This window comes from Muntiacus reevesi, chromosome 2, assembly GCF_963930625.1.
Source record: "Muntiacus reevesi chromosome 2, mMunRee1.1, whole genome shotgun sequence".
Taxonomy (NCBI): domain Eukaryota; kingdom Metazoa; phylum Chordata; class Mammalia; order Artiodactyla; family Cervidae; genus Muntiacus; species Muntiacus reevesi.
The window spans coordinates 226,312,763-226,330,060 of NC_089250.1; the positions used below are offsets into that span (position 1 = coordinate 226,312,763).

At 53.9% G+C, this 17,298-nt stretch overlaps 1 protein-coding gene across 2 annotated transcripts in view; it reads right to left on the reverse strand.

Moving 5' to 3' along the window:
• Positions 1-17,298, reverse strand: part of FBXO31 (F-box protein 31) — a 34,392-nt gene that overhangs the window by 2,977 nt on the left and 14,117 nt on the right. For both annotated transcript variants that reach the window (XM_065925162.1, XM_065925163.1), the window contains 6 exons: positions 10,332-10,408; positions 7,622-7,789; positions 6,986-7,060; positions 2,499-2,608; positions 1,634-1,787; positions 401-762 (listed from right to left, as the gene is read on the reverse strand). In XM_065925162.1, the coding sequence (XP_065781234.1) occupies positions 401-762; positions 1,634-1,787; positions 2,499-2,608; positions 6,986-7,060; positions 7,622-7,789; positions 10,332-10,408 (946 nt within the window). The remainder of the gene's footprint in view (positions 1-400; positions 763-1,633; positions 1,788-2,498; positions 2,609-6,985; positions 7,061-7,621; positions 7,790-10,331; positions 10,409-17,298) is intronic.

Here is a 17,298-nt window from a genome sequence, read left to right on the forward strand (position 1 = left end):
GAGCTGGGCGTGAGATGCTGCAAGTTGTCAAGTTTCCCAGGGACACAAGAGCTGTCTTCTTTATGACTTTCAAAAATTCACAGCAGGTGAAGTTACACTGGAACACTATTGTGTACGTTTCCCTCTGGAAAATCCATATTCAGTTTCTTTTATCACAACGGTATTAACATGAAGAGGATGTAATGGATTTTGTCTGTCAAGTCCGCACCAATGCCTAAATCGCTTTTGGGGAGTTCGGCATGGGGCCCAGGGAGTGGCACTGGCCACCTGGGACCTGGAACACATAGGCAGAGCTTCCCACGGTGCAATGCCCCCCACCCCGTGAGGGGTCGGCCCCACGCCAGGCTGCCTCTGTGCTGGTCCGGCAGGGGACCCCAGAAGCCCACGCCCCCATCCTTACCACATCCTGCAGGTCCGGGGATAATCCTCATTCCTCGAGCTCACGCCCACTGGCAGCACGAACGGCTGCCCCTGCCCCGACTGGGCAGGTGGCTCAGCTGCAGCCACAGCCCCTCCGTCCCCAGGCGCCTGGGCCGGCTCGGCAGGAGGCTCCTCACAGGGCTGGGGGCTCTGCTGGCCAAGGCCCTCGGCATCCTCGGGCCCACCTTCCTGCTCCTGCTCCTGGCGCACCTGCTCACGCACCTCCAGGACGACGCGGGAGAGCTCGTTGAAGTCGCGCAGGCTCTCGGCATCAGGCAGCTGGATGCGGTGCCTGAGATCAATCTCCACGGTCTGCTGCCCAGCAGGGATGTTGGGGTCGCCCTGCGGAGCCAGTGTGCAGCCGTCAGCAAGCTCAGAGACTGTGCTGAGCTTCCAGCCCCAGTCCTGCCTCCGGCTGAGGGCACTTGCTCAGCCTTACCACTGGTTTGGCAGTGACCCCTTACCAGTCGGAATGTCTGATATGTCCTTTAAAAAAAAACAGTGCCCAGAGCAGGCAGCATCCCGTGAAAAGCATTTGAGGACAGGGAATGACAGTACCCATGGGTGACCCTGGGAGGGCCCACAGGCACCCCTACACCAAAGACCTTGGGTGGGAGCCACCCTATGTTGACAGCTGAAGCGATGGAGCCTCGAGAAGTCTGTGAGCCCTCCCGGGTCAGGCAGGGCCAGCTGGAAACACCAGCCCAGATTGTGTGCCTGGAACAGGCGACAAGGGGTCCTTCGTCCGGGCCCCCACTCAGCTCAGCAGCCCTCCCAGCGTGTTCCCGAGCTGCTGAGGCCCAGACAGGCCATGGGGGCCCAAGTGCTAAAGCAGAGGGTCACCCGGGGAGCTCCTGGAGCCCCCCCACCCAGCCCACCCCCATTAAGTCAGAGCCTCTGGGGTAGGGCCAGCATCAGGGTTTTCTCCGTCTCCCCAGGGATCCTGGGGTGTGGCCAGAGCTGAGGGCTGTGCAGGAAAGGCTGCCTTGGAAATGTTCAGAATCACTGGGGGATCGTGTGAAAGGTAGACCCTGAATCAGCAGGTCTGGGTGGGGCCCGAGATGCCAAGTTCCCGGCAAGCCCCCCGGGGAAGTGCCGCCACAGTCTGGGGCCCACTGTAAGTAGCTGGGGCACAGCCGAGCCACTCTACACCGGGATGATGTGATCACAGCCACATGGCGCTGGGCCCGGCAGGACGGCCCCTGGGACCCACCGTGATCTTCGTGCCCCTGGCACGCTTCCCATGGAAGCTGAGCATGACGATCTCCAGGCCGTGGCTGCCGTAGGTGCCCTTGAAGAGGCCCGGCCTGATGAGGTCATCCGGGCGGCTGGGCGGGAGGTAGATGCGGCGATAGGTCAGGCAGTTGCTGTGCGGGGGAAGAGGGGTAGCATGAGAGCACGATTGGCACAGCCCACGGGCGCGGGGGCAGAACACGGGCGCGGGGGCAGAACACGGGGCTCACACCCACTGGCCGTGCTGCGCAGGGTGGGCAGCGTTAGGTCCCCCCAAGGCCCATGGGAGCAGGGCACCCCTCCTTCCTGAGCTCCACTCACCCCAATGCATGGGTGCATGGCACACCCTGGGGTGGGGATTCCTGAGGCTGCCAAGGGGCTAAACAGAGGCAGCAGGAGAGGGTCCAAGGGCAGAGAGCGTGACAGTGGGGGGAGATACGAGGCTGCCCAGGTCGACATGGGGAAGGGAACATGAGGCTCTAACACACAGGCCAGGCCTGTGAGAACACAGGTGGTGGGTGATAGTGGTCAGACAGGCAGAAAACAGATACCAAGGTGGGTCAGGGGACAGGGCCTCTGGTCATAGTACCCAGAGAGAGCAGGACTGTGCTCACAGTACCCAGAGGGACCATGTTCACAGTACCCAGAGAGAAGGCCGTCACTCACAGCACCCAGAGTGACTGTGTTCACAGCACCCAGGAGAGAGGGACTGTGTTCACAGCAACCAAAGGGACTGCATTCCCAGCACCCAAAAGGACTGTGCTCACAGCACCCAGAAGAGAGGGCTGTGCACACAGCACCTGAGAGGGAGAGACTGCCCGCCCGCAGCCAGCAGCTGCACTCACTCGTACTGACTGGTGTAGATGAACTTCATCAGGATGAGCTCCTGCATGTGCTCGTGGAAAATGTCCTCCAGCGTCCGGCCCCACTCCTCCCTTAGCCACGTGCGGAATTCCTTCCAAGAGAACACAGGTCACAAAGCCACCCCGACACGAGGGCGCGGAGAGGCTGCCTGCTGTGATGGCGCACGGCGGCATGAAGACGGAAGCCGGGCAGGAGGGACGGGAGAGCATGCATTCTTTCTCCCAGCTTCCAGCCTCCCTTCCCTGCTGAGGCACCCGGGGCTCTGGTCCTCGCTTTCCCAACTTCAATGGGAAGGACACACACAGGGACCATGGGCGTCCTTCGGGGAGGCTGGGGCCACAGCACTCGTCAAGAGCGCCTGGGAGGCAGCTCTGCAAGCCTCGCTTCCATGCCAACCAGACGGCGGCATCTACACTGGCTGTCAGGCTTCTGGGGGAGTGGGTGCGTCAGACCCCCGAGCTGGCCGAGTTTGCTTTCTGCAGCCCCAGTGAGCACAGGAGATAGGCAGGGTGGAGAGTGTGGGTGGACTTTCCTTTTTAAAAGGTGTCTTCCTAGTTATGTTCAGTAAGTGTATTTGTAAAAAGAAAACTTTTATAAACAGTGCATCCACAAAGCCCCATAATTCATTATGGCATCAAGCTATGCGAAGGATATTTAGTGCTTCATTGTTTCATTCTGTACATTCAGTATTGCTAATCCACAGCTATGTGTTCCTAACTCAGTACAGTGTTTCCAGTGACTATCTAGAATTAACTCTACAAACAGAAGCAAAAACAATTTACCAAAAAAAAAAAAAAAAGCTACTATCTGTCAACTGCTTTAATATGTTACTGCCCAAACCCTGGCAAAGAACAGAAATTACTTAGTGACCGAAATACACAACTGTTAGAAATACACAGTCAATAAATAATAATCAACTGAATTTTTATATACTAACAGAACAAAATTGGAAAATGAAAGTTTTAAAATCCTATTTATAACAGCCTCAACACACATACAGACTTAGGAATGAATACAAAGCATGGGTGATACTTCTACTCCAAAAACCCCAAGATGCTGCTGAAAGGGGGTGAAGAGGCCCACAGGGCAGAGACACCTGTGGACCAGAAGACTCAGTATTAGGTCAGCAACTGTCTCAAATTGACCTACAGACTCAACACCAGGCCAGTCGTAATCCCATCAGGCTCTCCGGAGAAATAGCCAAGCTGATTCTGAAATCCATTTGGAACATCCAGAGCAACCTTACAAAAGAACAAGGCTAGAGGATGCAGGCTAGCGTGACTGACTCACTACAAAGCGAGAGTAACCAAGATGGTGGCTGAGCGTGAGGTCAGAGCTAAGGACAGACCTGGAGAGAGTTCGCTGGTGGCCTTGTGGTTAGGACTCCGGGTTTTCACTGCCATGGACCAGGTCCAGTCTCTGGTCAGAGAATTGAGATGCGGCAAGACATGTGGCACAGTCAAAAAAAAAGAGAGAGAGAGAGAGCCTAGAAACACCCACGTGTGTCTCAGGAATGGACTTTCAACCACAGCATCCAAGCCACCAAACAAGGAAAAAGTCTTTCTTTTCCACAAATGGGGCACAAACCAGACAATGACAGGGAACAAAGAAGCGATCCCCGCCACATACAGGAAACATTCAAGACAGGCCATAGACTGAAATGTAACGTGAAGCTACCAAACTCCTAAAAACAACAAAGAGAAACACACTCTCTTTGCAGTCTGGGGGTAAAACAACAATCACAAAAGAAAAAACTTGACAGGTCAGACTTCATCAAAATCAAAACCTCCCACTTACATGGTTGAACTCATGGAGGAAAGGCCATTAAAAAAAATCAAATAGAGAAATAACAGATGAAGATGGAGGCGAGGGAATGTAGCGAGCAAGGATTTCAGTGCTGCCACGGCACATAATCAGACTTGAGTTGAGAGCCAAGAAACTGGCTTGTGAACCGTCATAATCTTATTTCCTTCGCATGAGGTCAGTCATTAGGAATACCAACCAGACCCAATTACTCAGAACAGATATGCTCACCATGAAATTATCTCATCAGATATGTATCCACACAGAAAAACACAGGGGCCTAGAACATATCAGACAAAAAGTCCATTACGGATCCAGGGCTGGTTCACCACAGTCAACACCCCACCACCATCGCCTGGTTCTGCACAGTGGCCTAGGAGCTGGGTGCTAACACCTTCCCTGGTCTACAGAATTTTCCAAAGCCACACAGCTAGCAGGTAACAGAATTAAAGCTAATAACCCAGGCCACATGCTCACTGGTCTCATCTCTGCCACAGCCAACGCCAGGGCTGGCAGGAGTACAGCAGGGCAGAGGGCCCCATGCGTCACGTTGGGCTGTAAACAGGGACCAGCAAACTGACAGCGTGTGAAAACAATCCAAGTACAATCTGGAGTACCTTCAGGGCCTTTTGTACAATTCCGCTTTTGCAGAGTCCAGGCAGCAGTCATGAAAATAATGCCCAGCGTCTCTCCTGGGTGGCTCCAACCAGGCCTGCCTCTAAGCCATTGACCACTCAATCCTCCAAATCACCTATGACCACAGGCAATCTCAGGGCCCCGTTTTACAGACAAGGGCTGAGGCTTCCAGAGGGCAGGTCACTTGAGCATGTAGTCAAGAGGATGACAGGGGAACAGCTGAGCTCAAACCCCACATCCGACTGCAGGACAGTCATACCCCTGCTGTTGTTACACCAAAGCAAGATGATGAACAGAATGCTGCATAAAAACTAAAGTCTGCAGAGACATCCCTGGTCATCCGGTGGTTAAGACTCTGTGCTTCTAATGCAGGGGGCATGGGTTCAATCCCTGGTCAGGGAACTAAGATCCCGCATGTGACACAGCACAGTCAAAAAAAAAAGTCTGTAAAGAATACTAATGAGACTGGGAAATGTTTCTGGAATACCAGTTAAGCTAAAAAACAAACAAAAAAGAAAAAACAAAAAAACTATCCAAATTAGACAGACCACAGTGATATCACAAAGACCAAGGGAAACAAGGGATGATGGAGAATGGACTTGGAGGCCACCCTGGTGGGGCCACATCACCACTCTTCTCCCTCCAGATTCTGAGCATTCTGCATCTGATGGTGACAGTTCAGGAAGTATCATTCTGGGAAGGTGGTGAGAAAGTATATAAGACAAAGGAAAGCAAAATAAAACCAACTGTGTGCAACTGAGGGCGTCCAGCGCCACAGGTTTTCTGCATGGCCGAGCACGCCACGAGTGGGACCTGCCACCCCCTCCTCCCTTTCCCATCCCTGCTCCTCCTCACAGCTCCCCCCTTCTCCAATTTCCAGAAGCCTCAGGCCGCGGGGTCTGGACAGATGGGGGTGGGTATTGTGGCTCAGCCTCGCCATCCCATCCAGGAAGAAAGCAGGCACCGTCCGCAATGGAAGTCAGACAACAGGCGCACGGCTGGGGTCTGGGCAGACAAGGCCCTGCACTGCCCTCAGGGGCCCAGAGATGAGGCTGCAGCGTGAGGGGAGGCAGGCAAGGAGCAAGCCAAACACCCCAGTCCTGAGGGGGCCAAGACAGTCTGGATGTGGCCTTGGAAGTGGCACAAAGCTAGTAGGTAACCCAGAACTGAAGTCTGGGGCCAGAGCGTGGGGAGGTGGAGGTGGGGGCAGGGTGCTGGCAAGCCTCAGGATGCAGTTTATGCAGAGCGGGCTTTGGGTGTTGGTTAGGGCAGAGAAGGGCTTGGGTGGGGCTTCCTTCCTGAGCAGAGGGAGGGGTGAGAGCCAGTAGGGCCTGAAGGGGCAAAGGACAGGTCTCCGCCTGGAGACAGTGATAAGCATAGCCCATTCACCTTCCTGCCCTCTGAGGCCACCAGGAGTCCTAAACTCTCTTAGGAAGCACCACTGTGACCCAGAATTTTATCAACCATCAGAGCACAGGGCGGCTCAGGCTTTCACCTTATCTTCAGAGCCATCAGAACTCCTCTTCCCCTGAAGCCTGAAGCCACTCTCTAGGTTGGCAAGACTCAGCTAAGTGGAGATGTCTCAGCTGACACGCAAAGAACCTCATCCTCCAACTCCCCACTTGGAGGAAAGACAAAGGGACGTGGAGAGATGGAGCGGAAGGAGCCAGCACAGAGACCCCAGGCAGCTGAGATGGACAGAGTGACTATGGACCAGATGGCAAGCTCACCGCCCCGGGACGCTGGTGTGGACTCCCCAGCACCTGACGCAGCCCAGCCTCTGGCCGTAAGGGGTTCACCCCAATAAAGCCTCTGGTCTCCCTGCAACTCACACCTGTGATGAGACCCCACAGCCCTTGGGCCTCTTGTCAAAGGGGCGATGGAGAAGCAGTCAGACAACCACTTCTACTCGGCGTGTTTATCCTCAGCCCGGCACACACGTCCACACTGTGAGGATGAGCCCGGGAGGCGACCTCCCTTCACATGTCCACCCTCATGTCACCCCCCAGGACAGAAGGGTTGGCCTCACCTCCTGCCGCCCGCCAGACATCCTGTGGTGGTCTGTCTGGTTGCACTTGGTGGAGAACTCGTCCTTCTTCACGATCTAGAGTGTCCACAAGACGAAGCAAGGGTCACCAGTGAGCCCCAGTGGCGCCCTCAGAGCAGGGGCGCATCAGCCCCTCCCGCTCCCATGCTCCCCATCATCTGGGGGCCCCCAAGGCCGCCAGATCACAGGCGGTCCTAGAAGGGTACTCGGGACCCCCTTGAGCACAGGCTTCCTTCCAGGGGGAGGCATCGCCACTCCCAGGGGGCGTCCTAGAGCCGCGCTCTCCTACTGAGACAGGGAGGACGCCCGCTCGCTCATTCGCTATCTGCCAGGCCCACACCCAAGAGTAAAATGTCATTCCAGGCCGACACCCTTGGAAAGAAGGAGAAAAGAACCTCGCTTGGAAGGACAAATGATTCTAAGTGGAGGCAGAAGCAGGGACGGCTCCAGTCAGTGAATCTCTGAGGTGGGGCAGCAGTGTCGACAGCACCCAGAAGGACTGGGCCAAGCCTGAAACCCCACTCCTGCTGACCAACCCGGGCGGGGGGCACTGCTGGGAAGACCCCAGCAGGCAGCTGGCACTGGGCCCCAGGGAGCAGCGAGGAGCCCCAACCTCACCTGGACGTGGCCGTTGTGGGGCCCTCTGTGGCCGTACATGCACTCCACTGTGGCCGACTTCCTCTCCATCAGGTGGATTCGGAACAGGGGCTTGAACCGCATCGGGTCGTCCACGTGAGGGTCGTGGGGAGGCAGGTACATCCAGCCAATGATGAACAAGCCATCCACCTGCGCCCAAGTCCACACGAGGGTGAGGGTGGGGGTGGATGAGGCACAGTATCCCCGCCCTAAACCCCCCTACAGTGAGGACCAGCCGCATCCACATTCCAGTCCTGTGGGGACCCAGAGCAGCAGGAGGAGCATGGCTTCTCTCGCCATTAATTAATTATTAATTAAACAACTAGTTTAAGTAGTTTATCCAACATGAAACGTGGTGGCTAAAGCTGGTAACGCTGTTACATCGTTGAAATATGCTGAGAAACAGAAATCACAGTTCTCCCCACTCCTCGCAAAGGGATCAAACTGTGAGGTGATGGGTACCTTGACTAACTGGAAGGGGGACTCCTTCCACGATGTTACTTGTGCCTCAAATCGCCACAGGTACACTTTATGGACCTCACAGTTTTGGTAACTATACTAAACCAAGCTGAAGAAATTAACTAATTTTTAACTAGAAAATACAGCAGTGAGACCTGGATCCAAGCAAGCCTTAGAGAGAGCGTCCAGCTCCAAAGTGGGCATGGGGGGTGGGGGTGGGGGGAGCCAAAGACACCAGCAGCAGGAGCGATTCGGAGAGCGACCCCCAACGGGGCAGCTGACCCGAGAAGAATCGGGGCGCTGCTCTTGCAAGGGGAGACTCAGGAGTCAAAACCAACAAGCAGCAGGAGGGCCTGGCTTAGATCCTGAGGTGGCCGAGCCAGCAGCTGAGGGTGGGTCTGAGACAGGCAGGGAGCCCCGAGCGTGGACGGGGCCTCAGATGACCCGAGTGCCGCTCTAGTGAGCTGTGGTCAGACCTCACGTGTGTGGGTGCCAGAGTCAGAGACCCACGCTGAAGCATAAACATGAACAGACAGGGGCCTGGGGTTTGCATTAAAATACTGAAAAGAAAAGGCAAAGGGGCCATGAACTTGGGTGGCACACGGGGAGCTGCCAGGAGGTGGGCATCTGGGCGTCACCCTGCCGCCCCATGTGTGTTCAGAGTGCCACATGATAAAAATAGTGACAGGGACAAAGGAGGGGGCAGTCCCCGGGCACCACACTCTGCAAGCGCACGTTCTCGTGCAGAGGCGGGGGCGCCTCTGCCACTCAGACGGTGGCCCCCCAACTCAGTCCTGCCTCCCTGGGAGGTTGAGTCCCCAGTTTCTGGTTCCAGTGACAGAGGAGGACAGAACTCAATCACTAATTGTCTCAGGGGAGGGTTAGTTGGCAGTGTTTTGTCATGGGCTCTACTTTTCCCTAATTATCTCCTGCTTTCAGAAGCCCTTTAAGAAAAAAAAAAAACCACACACAACTCTATTACTCACTGCCAGTAAGAAAAGCAATGACCCCCTCCCGGCCTGAAACTAAGGAGAGGATGGATGTGCCCACACTGGGAGCTGTCTGGCTTGTCCCCAGGAGAACGTTCTAACAGCAAGGCTTCCCTGGCGGTATTAATATTAAATAAATGTGAAGCGAGTTTCTCACAGATGTTTCCACCACATTATAAAGAATATGAAGCAATATTTATCCCTAACCAAACCCCACCTGGTGAGCAAAACCCAGAGTCACCAGAGTCACCTGGCGGTCCACATGAACCAGGCTCCCGGGGCCCCGAGAGCTGCAGCAAGGCAGACCCACCTGCCATGACCCGAGCTGCAGCCAGAGCCCTGGACTCAGGCTTCCGGCCCGCCGGGCGTACGTGCAGCGAGAGGCAAGCAGAACAGACACCAGGCTGCCCAAAGGACCCCTGGCTTGGTCTTCCCTGCACTGCCAGCCACACTGACACCAAGGCCTGGGCGCCCGCCTGGAGCTCAGTACAAGGCCCCGCCCGGCTTCTGTCCTGGAGGCTGTAGTTGTGCCAGCAAGAACACCAGTGAGGGCCGTGTCCCCCTCGATGCCTACTCCAATTAAAGCCAAGGAAAGTCAGGTCTGGATTTGTTCAAACGGACCCAAAAACTGATCAGCTAGTTTTTTTACATAGGATAGGCAAGTCATCAGGAAGCATATAAAGATTAAAACCAAAAGACTTTTCTCCTGGCTACCACCAAGAAGCTTATATCTAATAGCTGCTCCTGCTGGGACCAGCCATAAAGACTGAATAAAGGGAAGTTAAAATGCTGCTTGAGGCAGGGGGCAGGCTTACAGAGGAGGGACAGGTGCCTGCCACAACCCCACGCCTGTGCTGTGCGGTCCCTGGAGCGGAGCCAGCATGGGTCTTCCATCCAGGGCCAGCCTCTGAGGGCCCCATGCTGCCTCCTGTCCTTTCAGACCCTGATTTAGCGCAAAGGACCAGTGCATGACCCAAGACAGGAGTGTCCGGGGCCTGTGACAATCAATGGCCTTTGGCGTCCAAGAGGCAGGGACCAGGTAAGGAATTTGGCATCATGACGTCCCTGGATGTGGCGGGGGCCAAGAACTCCTGAGAACGAATCTTTGCTCATTTAGAAAATAACACCTGGCCCGTTGAGTCTTTGTGACTATCTGTCAGGCAGGAACTGCTCTGGCCTGCCCCTTGGGCAGGTGGACAAAGTCCCATCGACAAGAATCCAGGCCCGAGGCTCTTCAGACTTACCACCACGTTCAGCAGTCCTCCGTACGGCCCAATATCCGGCTGCCACAAGCCCAGGATGTGTCTGTATCGGTGAAGCACTACGGGGAGAGAGAGAGGACAGGGCTTCAGTGTAGAGTCAGCTGGCCTCCACTGCAGAGTCAGTAATCAGAGGGAAGGGCGCTGGCAGGGCGTGGGGCTTATGAAGAGGTCACTCATGAAGGCTCGCAAGAGAGCTGTGCAAACAAATGTGGCTTCAAGTAAATCTTACAAGTTCCTAAATCATTCTAAGAGTAAAAATGTCTTTAGAAAGCATGATAACGGGGTCATTTTGAGACCCGGCCTCTGCAGATCAGCTCTAGTGATGAGGAATGTTGCCTTTGAAAGACGTGCAGTGGGCACCCTGGTGAGGTGATGAGCCTCCCATTGGTCTCCACAATGGGAGTAAGCATGGGACTCTACCAGGGGCGGAATCCAAAATGTCATGGGGCGGTAGAGTAAGATTTAAATTGGGTCATCTTTCTTTAAAAAAAAAAAAAAAAAAACACATTCCTGCCTTATTTCAAAAGCAGTGCATGTATATTTACTGGGGACAATAAGAGAAAAGGGCACCTGAGGCCAACCTGAGATCCCACTGCATGCCCATGGCCATGGCCAGTGCAGCCGATGCCCTGGGAAAAGTCCTTCACTTCCACTTCCTTTGCACAGGTATTTGTGGAGTGAACAGTGAAAAGTGAAAAAGTGAAAAGATGAGCAAACTGCACAAAGAAGTGAACCAGCTCATGCAGGGCCCTGCTTGCCAGCTGCAGGGTCTGGGGTCTCACCATAGCCAGTGTGTGGTGCTAGAATTCATGTGTCAACTGGATGTGGCCATGGGGGCAGGAGGCAGGCAGACACTCTTTGTCAAACATTATTCTGGTGTGTGTCTATTCCTGGATGAGGGTGACATTTCAATCTGCCATCTGACAGAAAAAGAAGATTGCCCTCCCTCGTGTGGTAGGCCACATCCAATCAGTTGAAGGACCAAGCAGAAGAAGGCTGGTGCTCCCATGAGTATGAAGGAACTCCTCCTGCCTAGCTGCAAGCTGGGAGATCAGTCTTTTCTAACTTCAAACTCTAATCGTGGGCTCTTCCTGAAGTGAACAAAAAGGCTAACCCTCCCACAGACACAGGGGAATTTTCTCCTGGCTGACTGTGTTGAGCTGGGACATTAGTCTTTTCCAACCTTTGGATTTGAACTGAAACATGGGATCTTCCTGCCGGACTTCAAACTGTAACTACACCATTGGCTCATCTGGGTCTCCAGGCTGCTGACTGGAGATCGTGGGATTGATCAGGGTTTCCATAGTTGTGCAATCCAATTGCTTACACTGCTCTTTTTCTACATGAAGGAACTGGTTCTGTGTCTGAGAACCTTAGCTAACACCCAGTGGGAGCCGTGGATGGTCTCCGAGTGCAGGAGCTGCATCATCACAGCTTCAGGGAGGAAGGCCAGGCAGCAGAGCCCGGAGGGACCCGAGCCCAGACAGCAGCTCTGCGGCCACCACTTGGTCTGGGGTACAGGGATGGGGAAAGCGGGTCCAGCACCATCCTGAGCCTGCAGGGCGGGCAGACAACTGGTGGGAAGGTTCCACCAGCCTCCCCAAGGTTGCAGTTTCAGGACATGCGTCTTCTGAGTTGGCTTACAACACACACATTAAAGTCACTGGTTGTCTCACGACTATGCCCTGATAGGTTTTCTGTTTGTTAAACAAGCAATAATAAGCAGGGTCAGAGTCACAAGCAAATACTGAGCTCCAGACAGTGCAGCGCACATGCAGGTGTTTAGGGGTAAAACAGACCAACGTCTGCCACTTACCTAGAAACACAGGACATTATACAATGGATGGATGCACAGGTGTGTGGGGGTGAAGTGGGGCAGAGAGCTACGGAGTCAGGTAAGTGGATGCTCACTGCACAATTCCCTCTACTTTTCTGTTAGGCTTTTAAAATGCTGCCATAGAACTGTGGAGAAAAAATCAAATGGGCCCAGACAGCATGGCCTTCTCTTGTCTCCAGTCTCCCATCTTTCCAAGATCAATCAATCTGATCCCAAAGCCCCTGGAAAGTCTGTTCAAAGAATCTGCCACTGACTCGGCAATTTCCAAAGGTGAGTTCCTTCTGCTTTAAAAGCAGCATCTCTCTGAAAAAAAGTCCAGCCTCCCATGCGTGCCGAGAGCAGCAGCTGTCTCTGGACTGCAAGCTCTATGCAGGTGAGCACACATGGGTTGCCCCTGGCTCCCGCCTACACGAGGCTGGCCCACCCAGCCTAGGCCCCCAGGACAACTGGAGGGAACGTCAGAGACCACCCGCGTCAGGTGGGCTGGAAGCGCGCTGGCCCAGAGGCACATGATTCCCTAAGATAACGTGATGCCTGTGTTTTACAACACATTCTTCAGAAAGTCTCAGGGTTAGTCCAACAGAAGCGACCTGAAAGACTCAACATGGCCCGGCGGCCCTCGGACTGAAGCATCCACTTGAGCCACACGAAACTCCAGGGTGAGGAGGGGGAGTCAGCACCGAGTGCGCTGTGCCTGCTGGGAGGCTGGCTCTAAGGCGCCACGGCCGCAGGACCGCAGGACGGAACAAGCACGGACAAGTTCAAGTGCCTGCCCTCGGGCTTGCCTCTGACCCACGCCCACACCCTGCCTCAAGCAGAGGAGGGGCCCTCGGGTTTAGGACAGAGTCTTCAGCACCTCCAGGCCCAGGCGCTCAACACACCCCAGGGCTCCCCAGCCTGGAGGAGGATCCCCAGCTCAACGAGCCCTCCTTCCACTGTCTCCAAACACGCATTGACCATTCAAGTCAGGCGAATAAACGGGATTCAGTCCCACTTACTGAATGGGGCTGGAGAAGGAAATGGCAATCCACTCCAGTATTCTTCCCTGGAGAATTCCATGGACAGGGGAACCTGGCGAGCTACAGTCCATGGGGTCGCAAAGAGTCGGACACGACTGAGCGACTAACACACACACATGCACGCTGAATGGGGCACACGTAACACCGGCTCATGAGCAGTGGGCTTGGGACCCGAGCCAGTGAGTGGGCGGGGTCAGACCCTTCGGGGCTTTCCCACCAGAAGCACATGTGCTCAAAGGGCCCAACTCCTAGGAACCCAGGGAAGACAGGCCTTCCAGTTCACAGGCGAAGGAACCAGAAACCAGAGAACCACACTTTAACTCAGTGAGAACAATGAAAATGGTCCCACTCTCAGCCCCACGAAGCAGGACTTGGGCCTTCCAGAAGGAGCACCAGCTCAGAGACCCTGCCAACCACCAATCCCCAAGGTCAGTGTTGTTGTGTTCAGAAAACCAGCCCAGGCTCTCAGGTCACCCCACCACCACTACCACAACAGAAACAATGGTCCAAGATGACTAAGGGACCTCTCAGCCCAGGAGCTAACAGAAAAACACTCTGTCCTAGTCAGGGCCAGCCAACTCTCATCTGCCAATGGGAAGGGCCATTTAATAAGCCAAGTGGGAAACGCCAACACACTCGACAACACCCAGCCTAAAAGACCCAACTCTCCCAGGCATGAGCTGAGACTGAGCAGTCTCTCCCTGCTGTCCTCCCAGCAGCTATCACTGACCACCACACACAGGGCAGCCAGCTCACCACCCAGCAAGACCGTAACATCATTCTTGAATCACTACATCTGTCGTGCAGAATTGAGGTTTCAGGCCCAAAGGAAAACCCTACATGCAACTGACGGTATCGCCTGTCAACTGCTAGAAACTCTTGGTAGCTGGAATAAAATCAAAGGAAAAAACACTTCCAAACTCACTCTGTGAGGCTGGCATGACCCTGATACTAAAAACAGACAAGGACACCATGAGAAAAAAAAAAAACTAAAGGCCAATATTCCTGCTGAACACAGATGCAAATATCCTCAACAAAGTATCAGCAAACCAAAAAGGACCACACACCATGATGAAGGGGGTTTTATCCAGGGATGCAAGCATGACACAACATCCGCAAATCAATCAATGCGACACACCACATTCAAAAAATGAAGGCTAACAACCACGTGAGCCTCTCCATACACGCAGAAAAGGTCTTTGACAAAATGCAACATCCATTTATGATAAAAAGGATATGGAGAGAACGTACCTCAACACAATAGAGGCCATGTGTGACAAACCCACAGCCAGCAGCACATTAAACATGAAAAGCAAAAAGCTTTTTGAAAAAGACAAGGATGCCCACTCTCCCCATGTTCATTCAGTGTAGGGTTGGAAGCCCAAGCCAGAGCAATCAGGCAAGAAAAAGAAATAGAAGGTATTCACGTTAAAAAGGAAGACATACAACTGTCACCATTTTGCAGATGATATGCTACTATACCCTAAAGTGAAAGTGAAAGTGAAGTCGCTCAGTCATGTCTGACTCTTTGCGACCCCGTGGACTGTAACCTACCAGGCTCCTCCGTCCATGGGATTCTCCAGGCAAAAATACTGGAGTGGGTTGCCATTTCCTTCTCCAGGGGATCTTCCCGACCCAGGGATCGAACCCAGGTCTCCCGCATTGCAGGCAGACGCTTTAACCTCTGAGCCACCAGGGAAGCCCACTATACCCTAAAGACACCACCAAAAACTTAGAGTGAATAAATGAATTTCGTAATGTGGCAGGATACAAAATCGATACACAAAACAAAGTCAGGAGAAACATCCCACAGACACATACTCTCTTCTCTCAGACACATCCCACTGGTGCCCACGGCCCTTTCCAGGAGCACCCTTCTGCTTTATCCTTACTGATGGTCTCCTGCCTTTCTCCGTAGCCATTCTGCAATGTGTTCTCAGCTCCGCTTGGCAGACTGGACTTTGGAGAGGCCTTCCCCTCCAACAACACCCCATGTCATCTATACCTGAGGATTAAAAATGGCCTGAACATCTCCTCACCCATGGGGCTGATGTTCACCAAACACCTCATGTCTACTTGAGCAACCTGACGCACTGCCAGAATGCTGGGTCTGAGTCTCAAAGCCCACAGCCCTACAGGTGCATGAGGTTATTTTTAAGTTCAAAGTGCACCATCGATTCACACACACAGACATGTGCTAGAGCCATTGTAAAGGCAACACACACCCCCCCAGTACAATCCCAACATCTTACAGACATGGATTGTCAAGACTGTCAGTTAGCTAGACACACACACCGCCCCCCTCCCCCCCCAAGAGCAGATGATCTGGGCCACAAGGCTGCAGAGAGACAGTGTCTCTCGGGTCCAAGGGAATGCGGCGCAGAAGACTTCCAGAGACCTGGGGACCTGAGGCCCCACAGCTCCAGGCAGAGCCCAAGTGGACAAGGCAGAGTCCAGAGCCTTGCTCCTCACAAGCCAGTCGTCACAGCAGACGCCTCTGGAGCTCGGGAGAGCATCAGAGCACGGACGTCAAGAAGCTCTCTGTTAGGACACCTTAGGACACCGGAACCTGGAACAACACCTGGGGGTACAGAAGCTCAACTTCAGTAGAAATTGATTTTTCTTTTTTTCACGCATGCTAATTTTCCCCTGATAGTCTAGTAGACCATCTAAAATAACAGACCAGTTATCCGAGAAAGGCAACCAATGCTGACAACTGGTTACTGTCACTGTGTTCTAGATCTTCCAGGCGTTCCGCTGCGCTTTTATAACTACACTAACAGCTTGAGGCGCCAGCAGTCCCCTGCTAAACCAGGTCCTAAAGGTAGCGTCAGCTAGAAACAATGGGGACAGCGCACATGTGACTCTGGTCCAGACACTTGAGATGTGGTCTCCCAGAAGCATGGTGAACCATCGGGACTCAGGACACATCCTCATCACTGCAGGAAGCTTCTTTCCACCCTCTGGGCACAGAAAAGGACACCCCTCAAAACCACTTGAGGCGCTTCCCGGTCACCCCCAAAGGCGCGTCAGAATTCCACATCAGCCTGACAGCCTAAGCCCTGGAAGAAGCCTGTGACAGCCCCATGACATGATAACCTCTAAGTGCTCGTCTGTTTGTGTCTAGAAGCCCGCGACACCTGGTTCCCCTCAGCACAGCCAGCACCATCGATCCGCTGTTCTCATCAATACTCAGAGCATCACTGTCTGTCCCATGGGGCTGCAGGTGGCGCCTGGCTCACTGACTGCTGGGCGGGGGGTGGACAGCACAGCCCAGGACAGAGTGTTCCAGAGAGCCCACTCCCAAGAGGGCCAGAAAAGGAACAGAACTCACATCTTCAGCTGGCCAGCCCAGCCCGGGCTTGTGGTGACCACTCCTGCACCAGTCCCCTGGGCCTGGGTAACATATGAGGTGGCTTTATTAGTGCACGCTGCCCACACAGTGCCCCAGAGCACGCTGCCCACACTCGGGCAGCCCTGCCCAGACTCCGGGATGACCCCTGAGTAAAACAGGACTGGCCAGCACATGGAGTCTGGTGGGGTTTAGGAGAAATTCCACTGACGACTCTACTCTCTCTGTTCTAAGCAGATTTTGTTGGGAACTATGCTTTTCTAAGACTCAGGAGCGGGTCTGCTCAATGCAGACGACGCTGGCCCCTGGACGCCTGGGGGGAAGGGGAGAAGAGCAGGAGGGGGCTCCCTGTGCTTCTCGAAAACATGAAAACAGCTTCCGGTGCGTCCTGGCTCAGCCCAATACAAACAGAGACAGCATTCGTCCCCTGTGGAACACGGCTTAGGAAGATGTCTGGAGCTCAAGTGGTGCCCATCAAAGGAGAAAATACCCACCATTTCTAGGTCCTTTGTTGCGTGTGTATATGTGTGTGTAAACTTTTTACATTGACGTCTACTGTTAACAAGTGATGACTACAAAGCCTGGATGTGAACACTCACACTTCATCTCTGAAGAGGTAGGTTTTAAGGCTCTACTGTTTCAAGAAGCAATAAATGTTAAAATACACAGCAACACACGCTCGTGCTTGCTACAACCCCAAACCCAAAGCGGCTGCGGAAACCCGGTCCATTTGTATAGCTG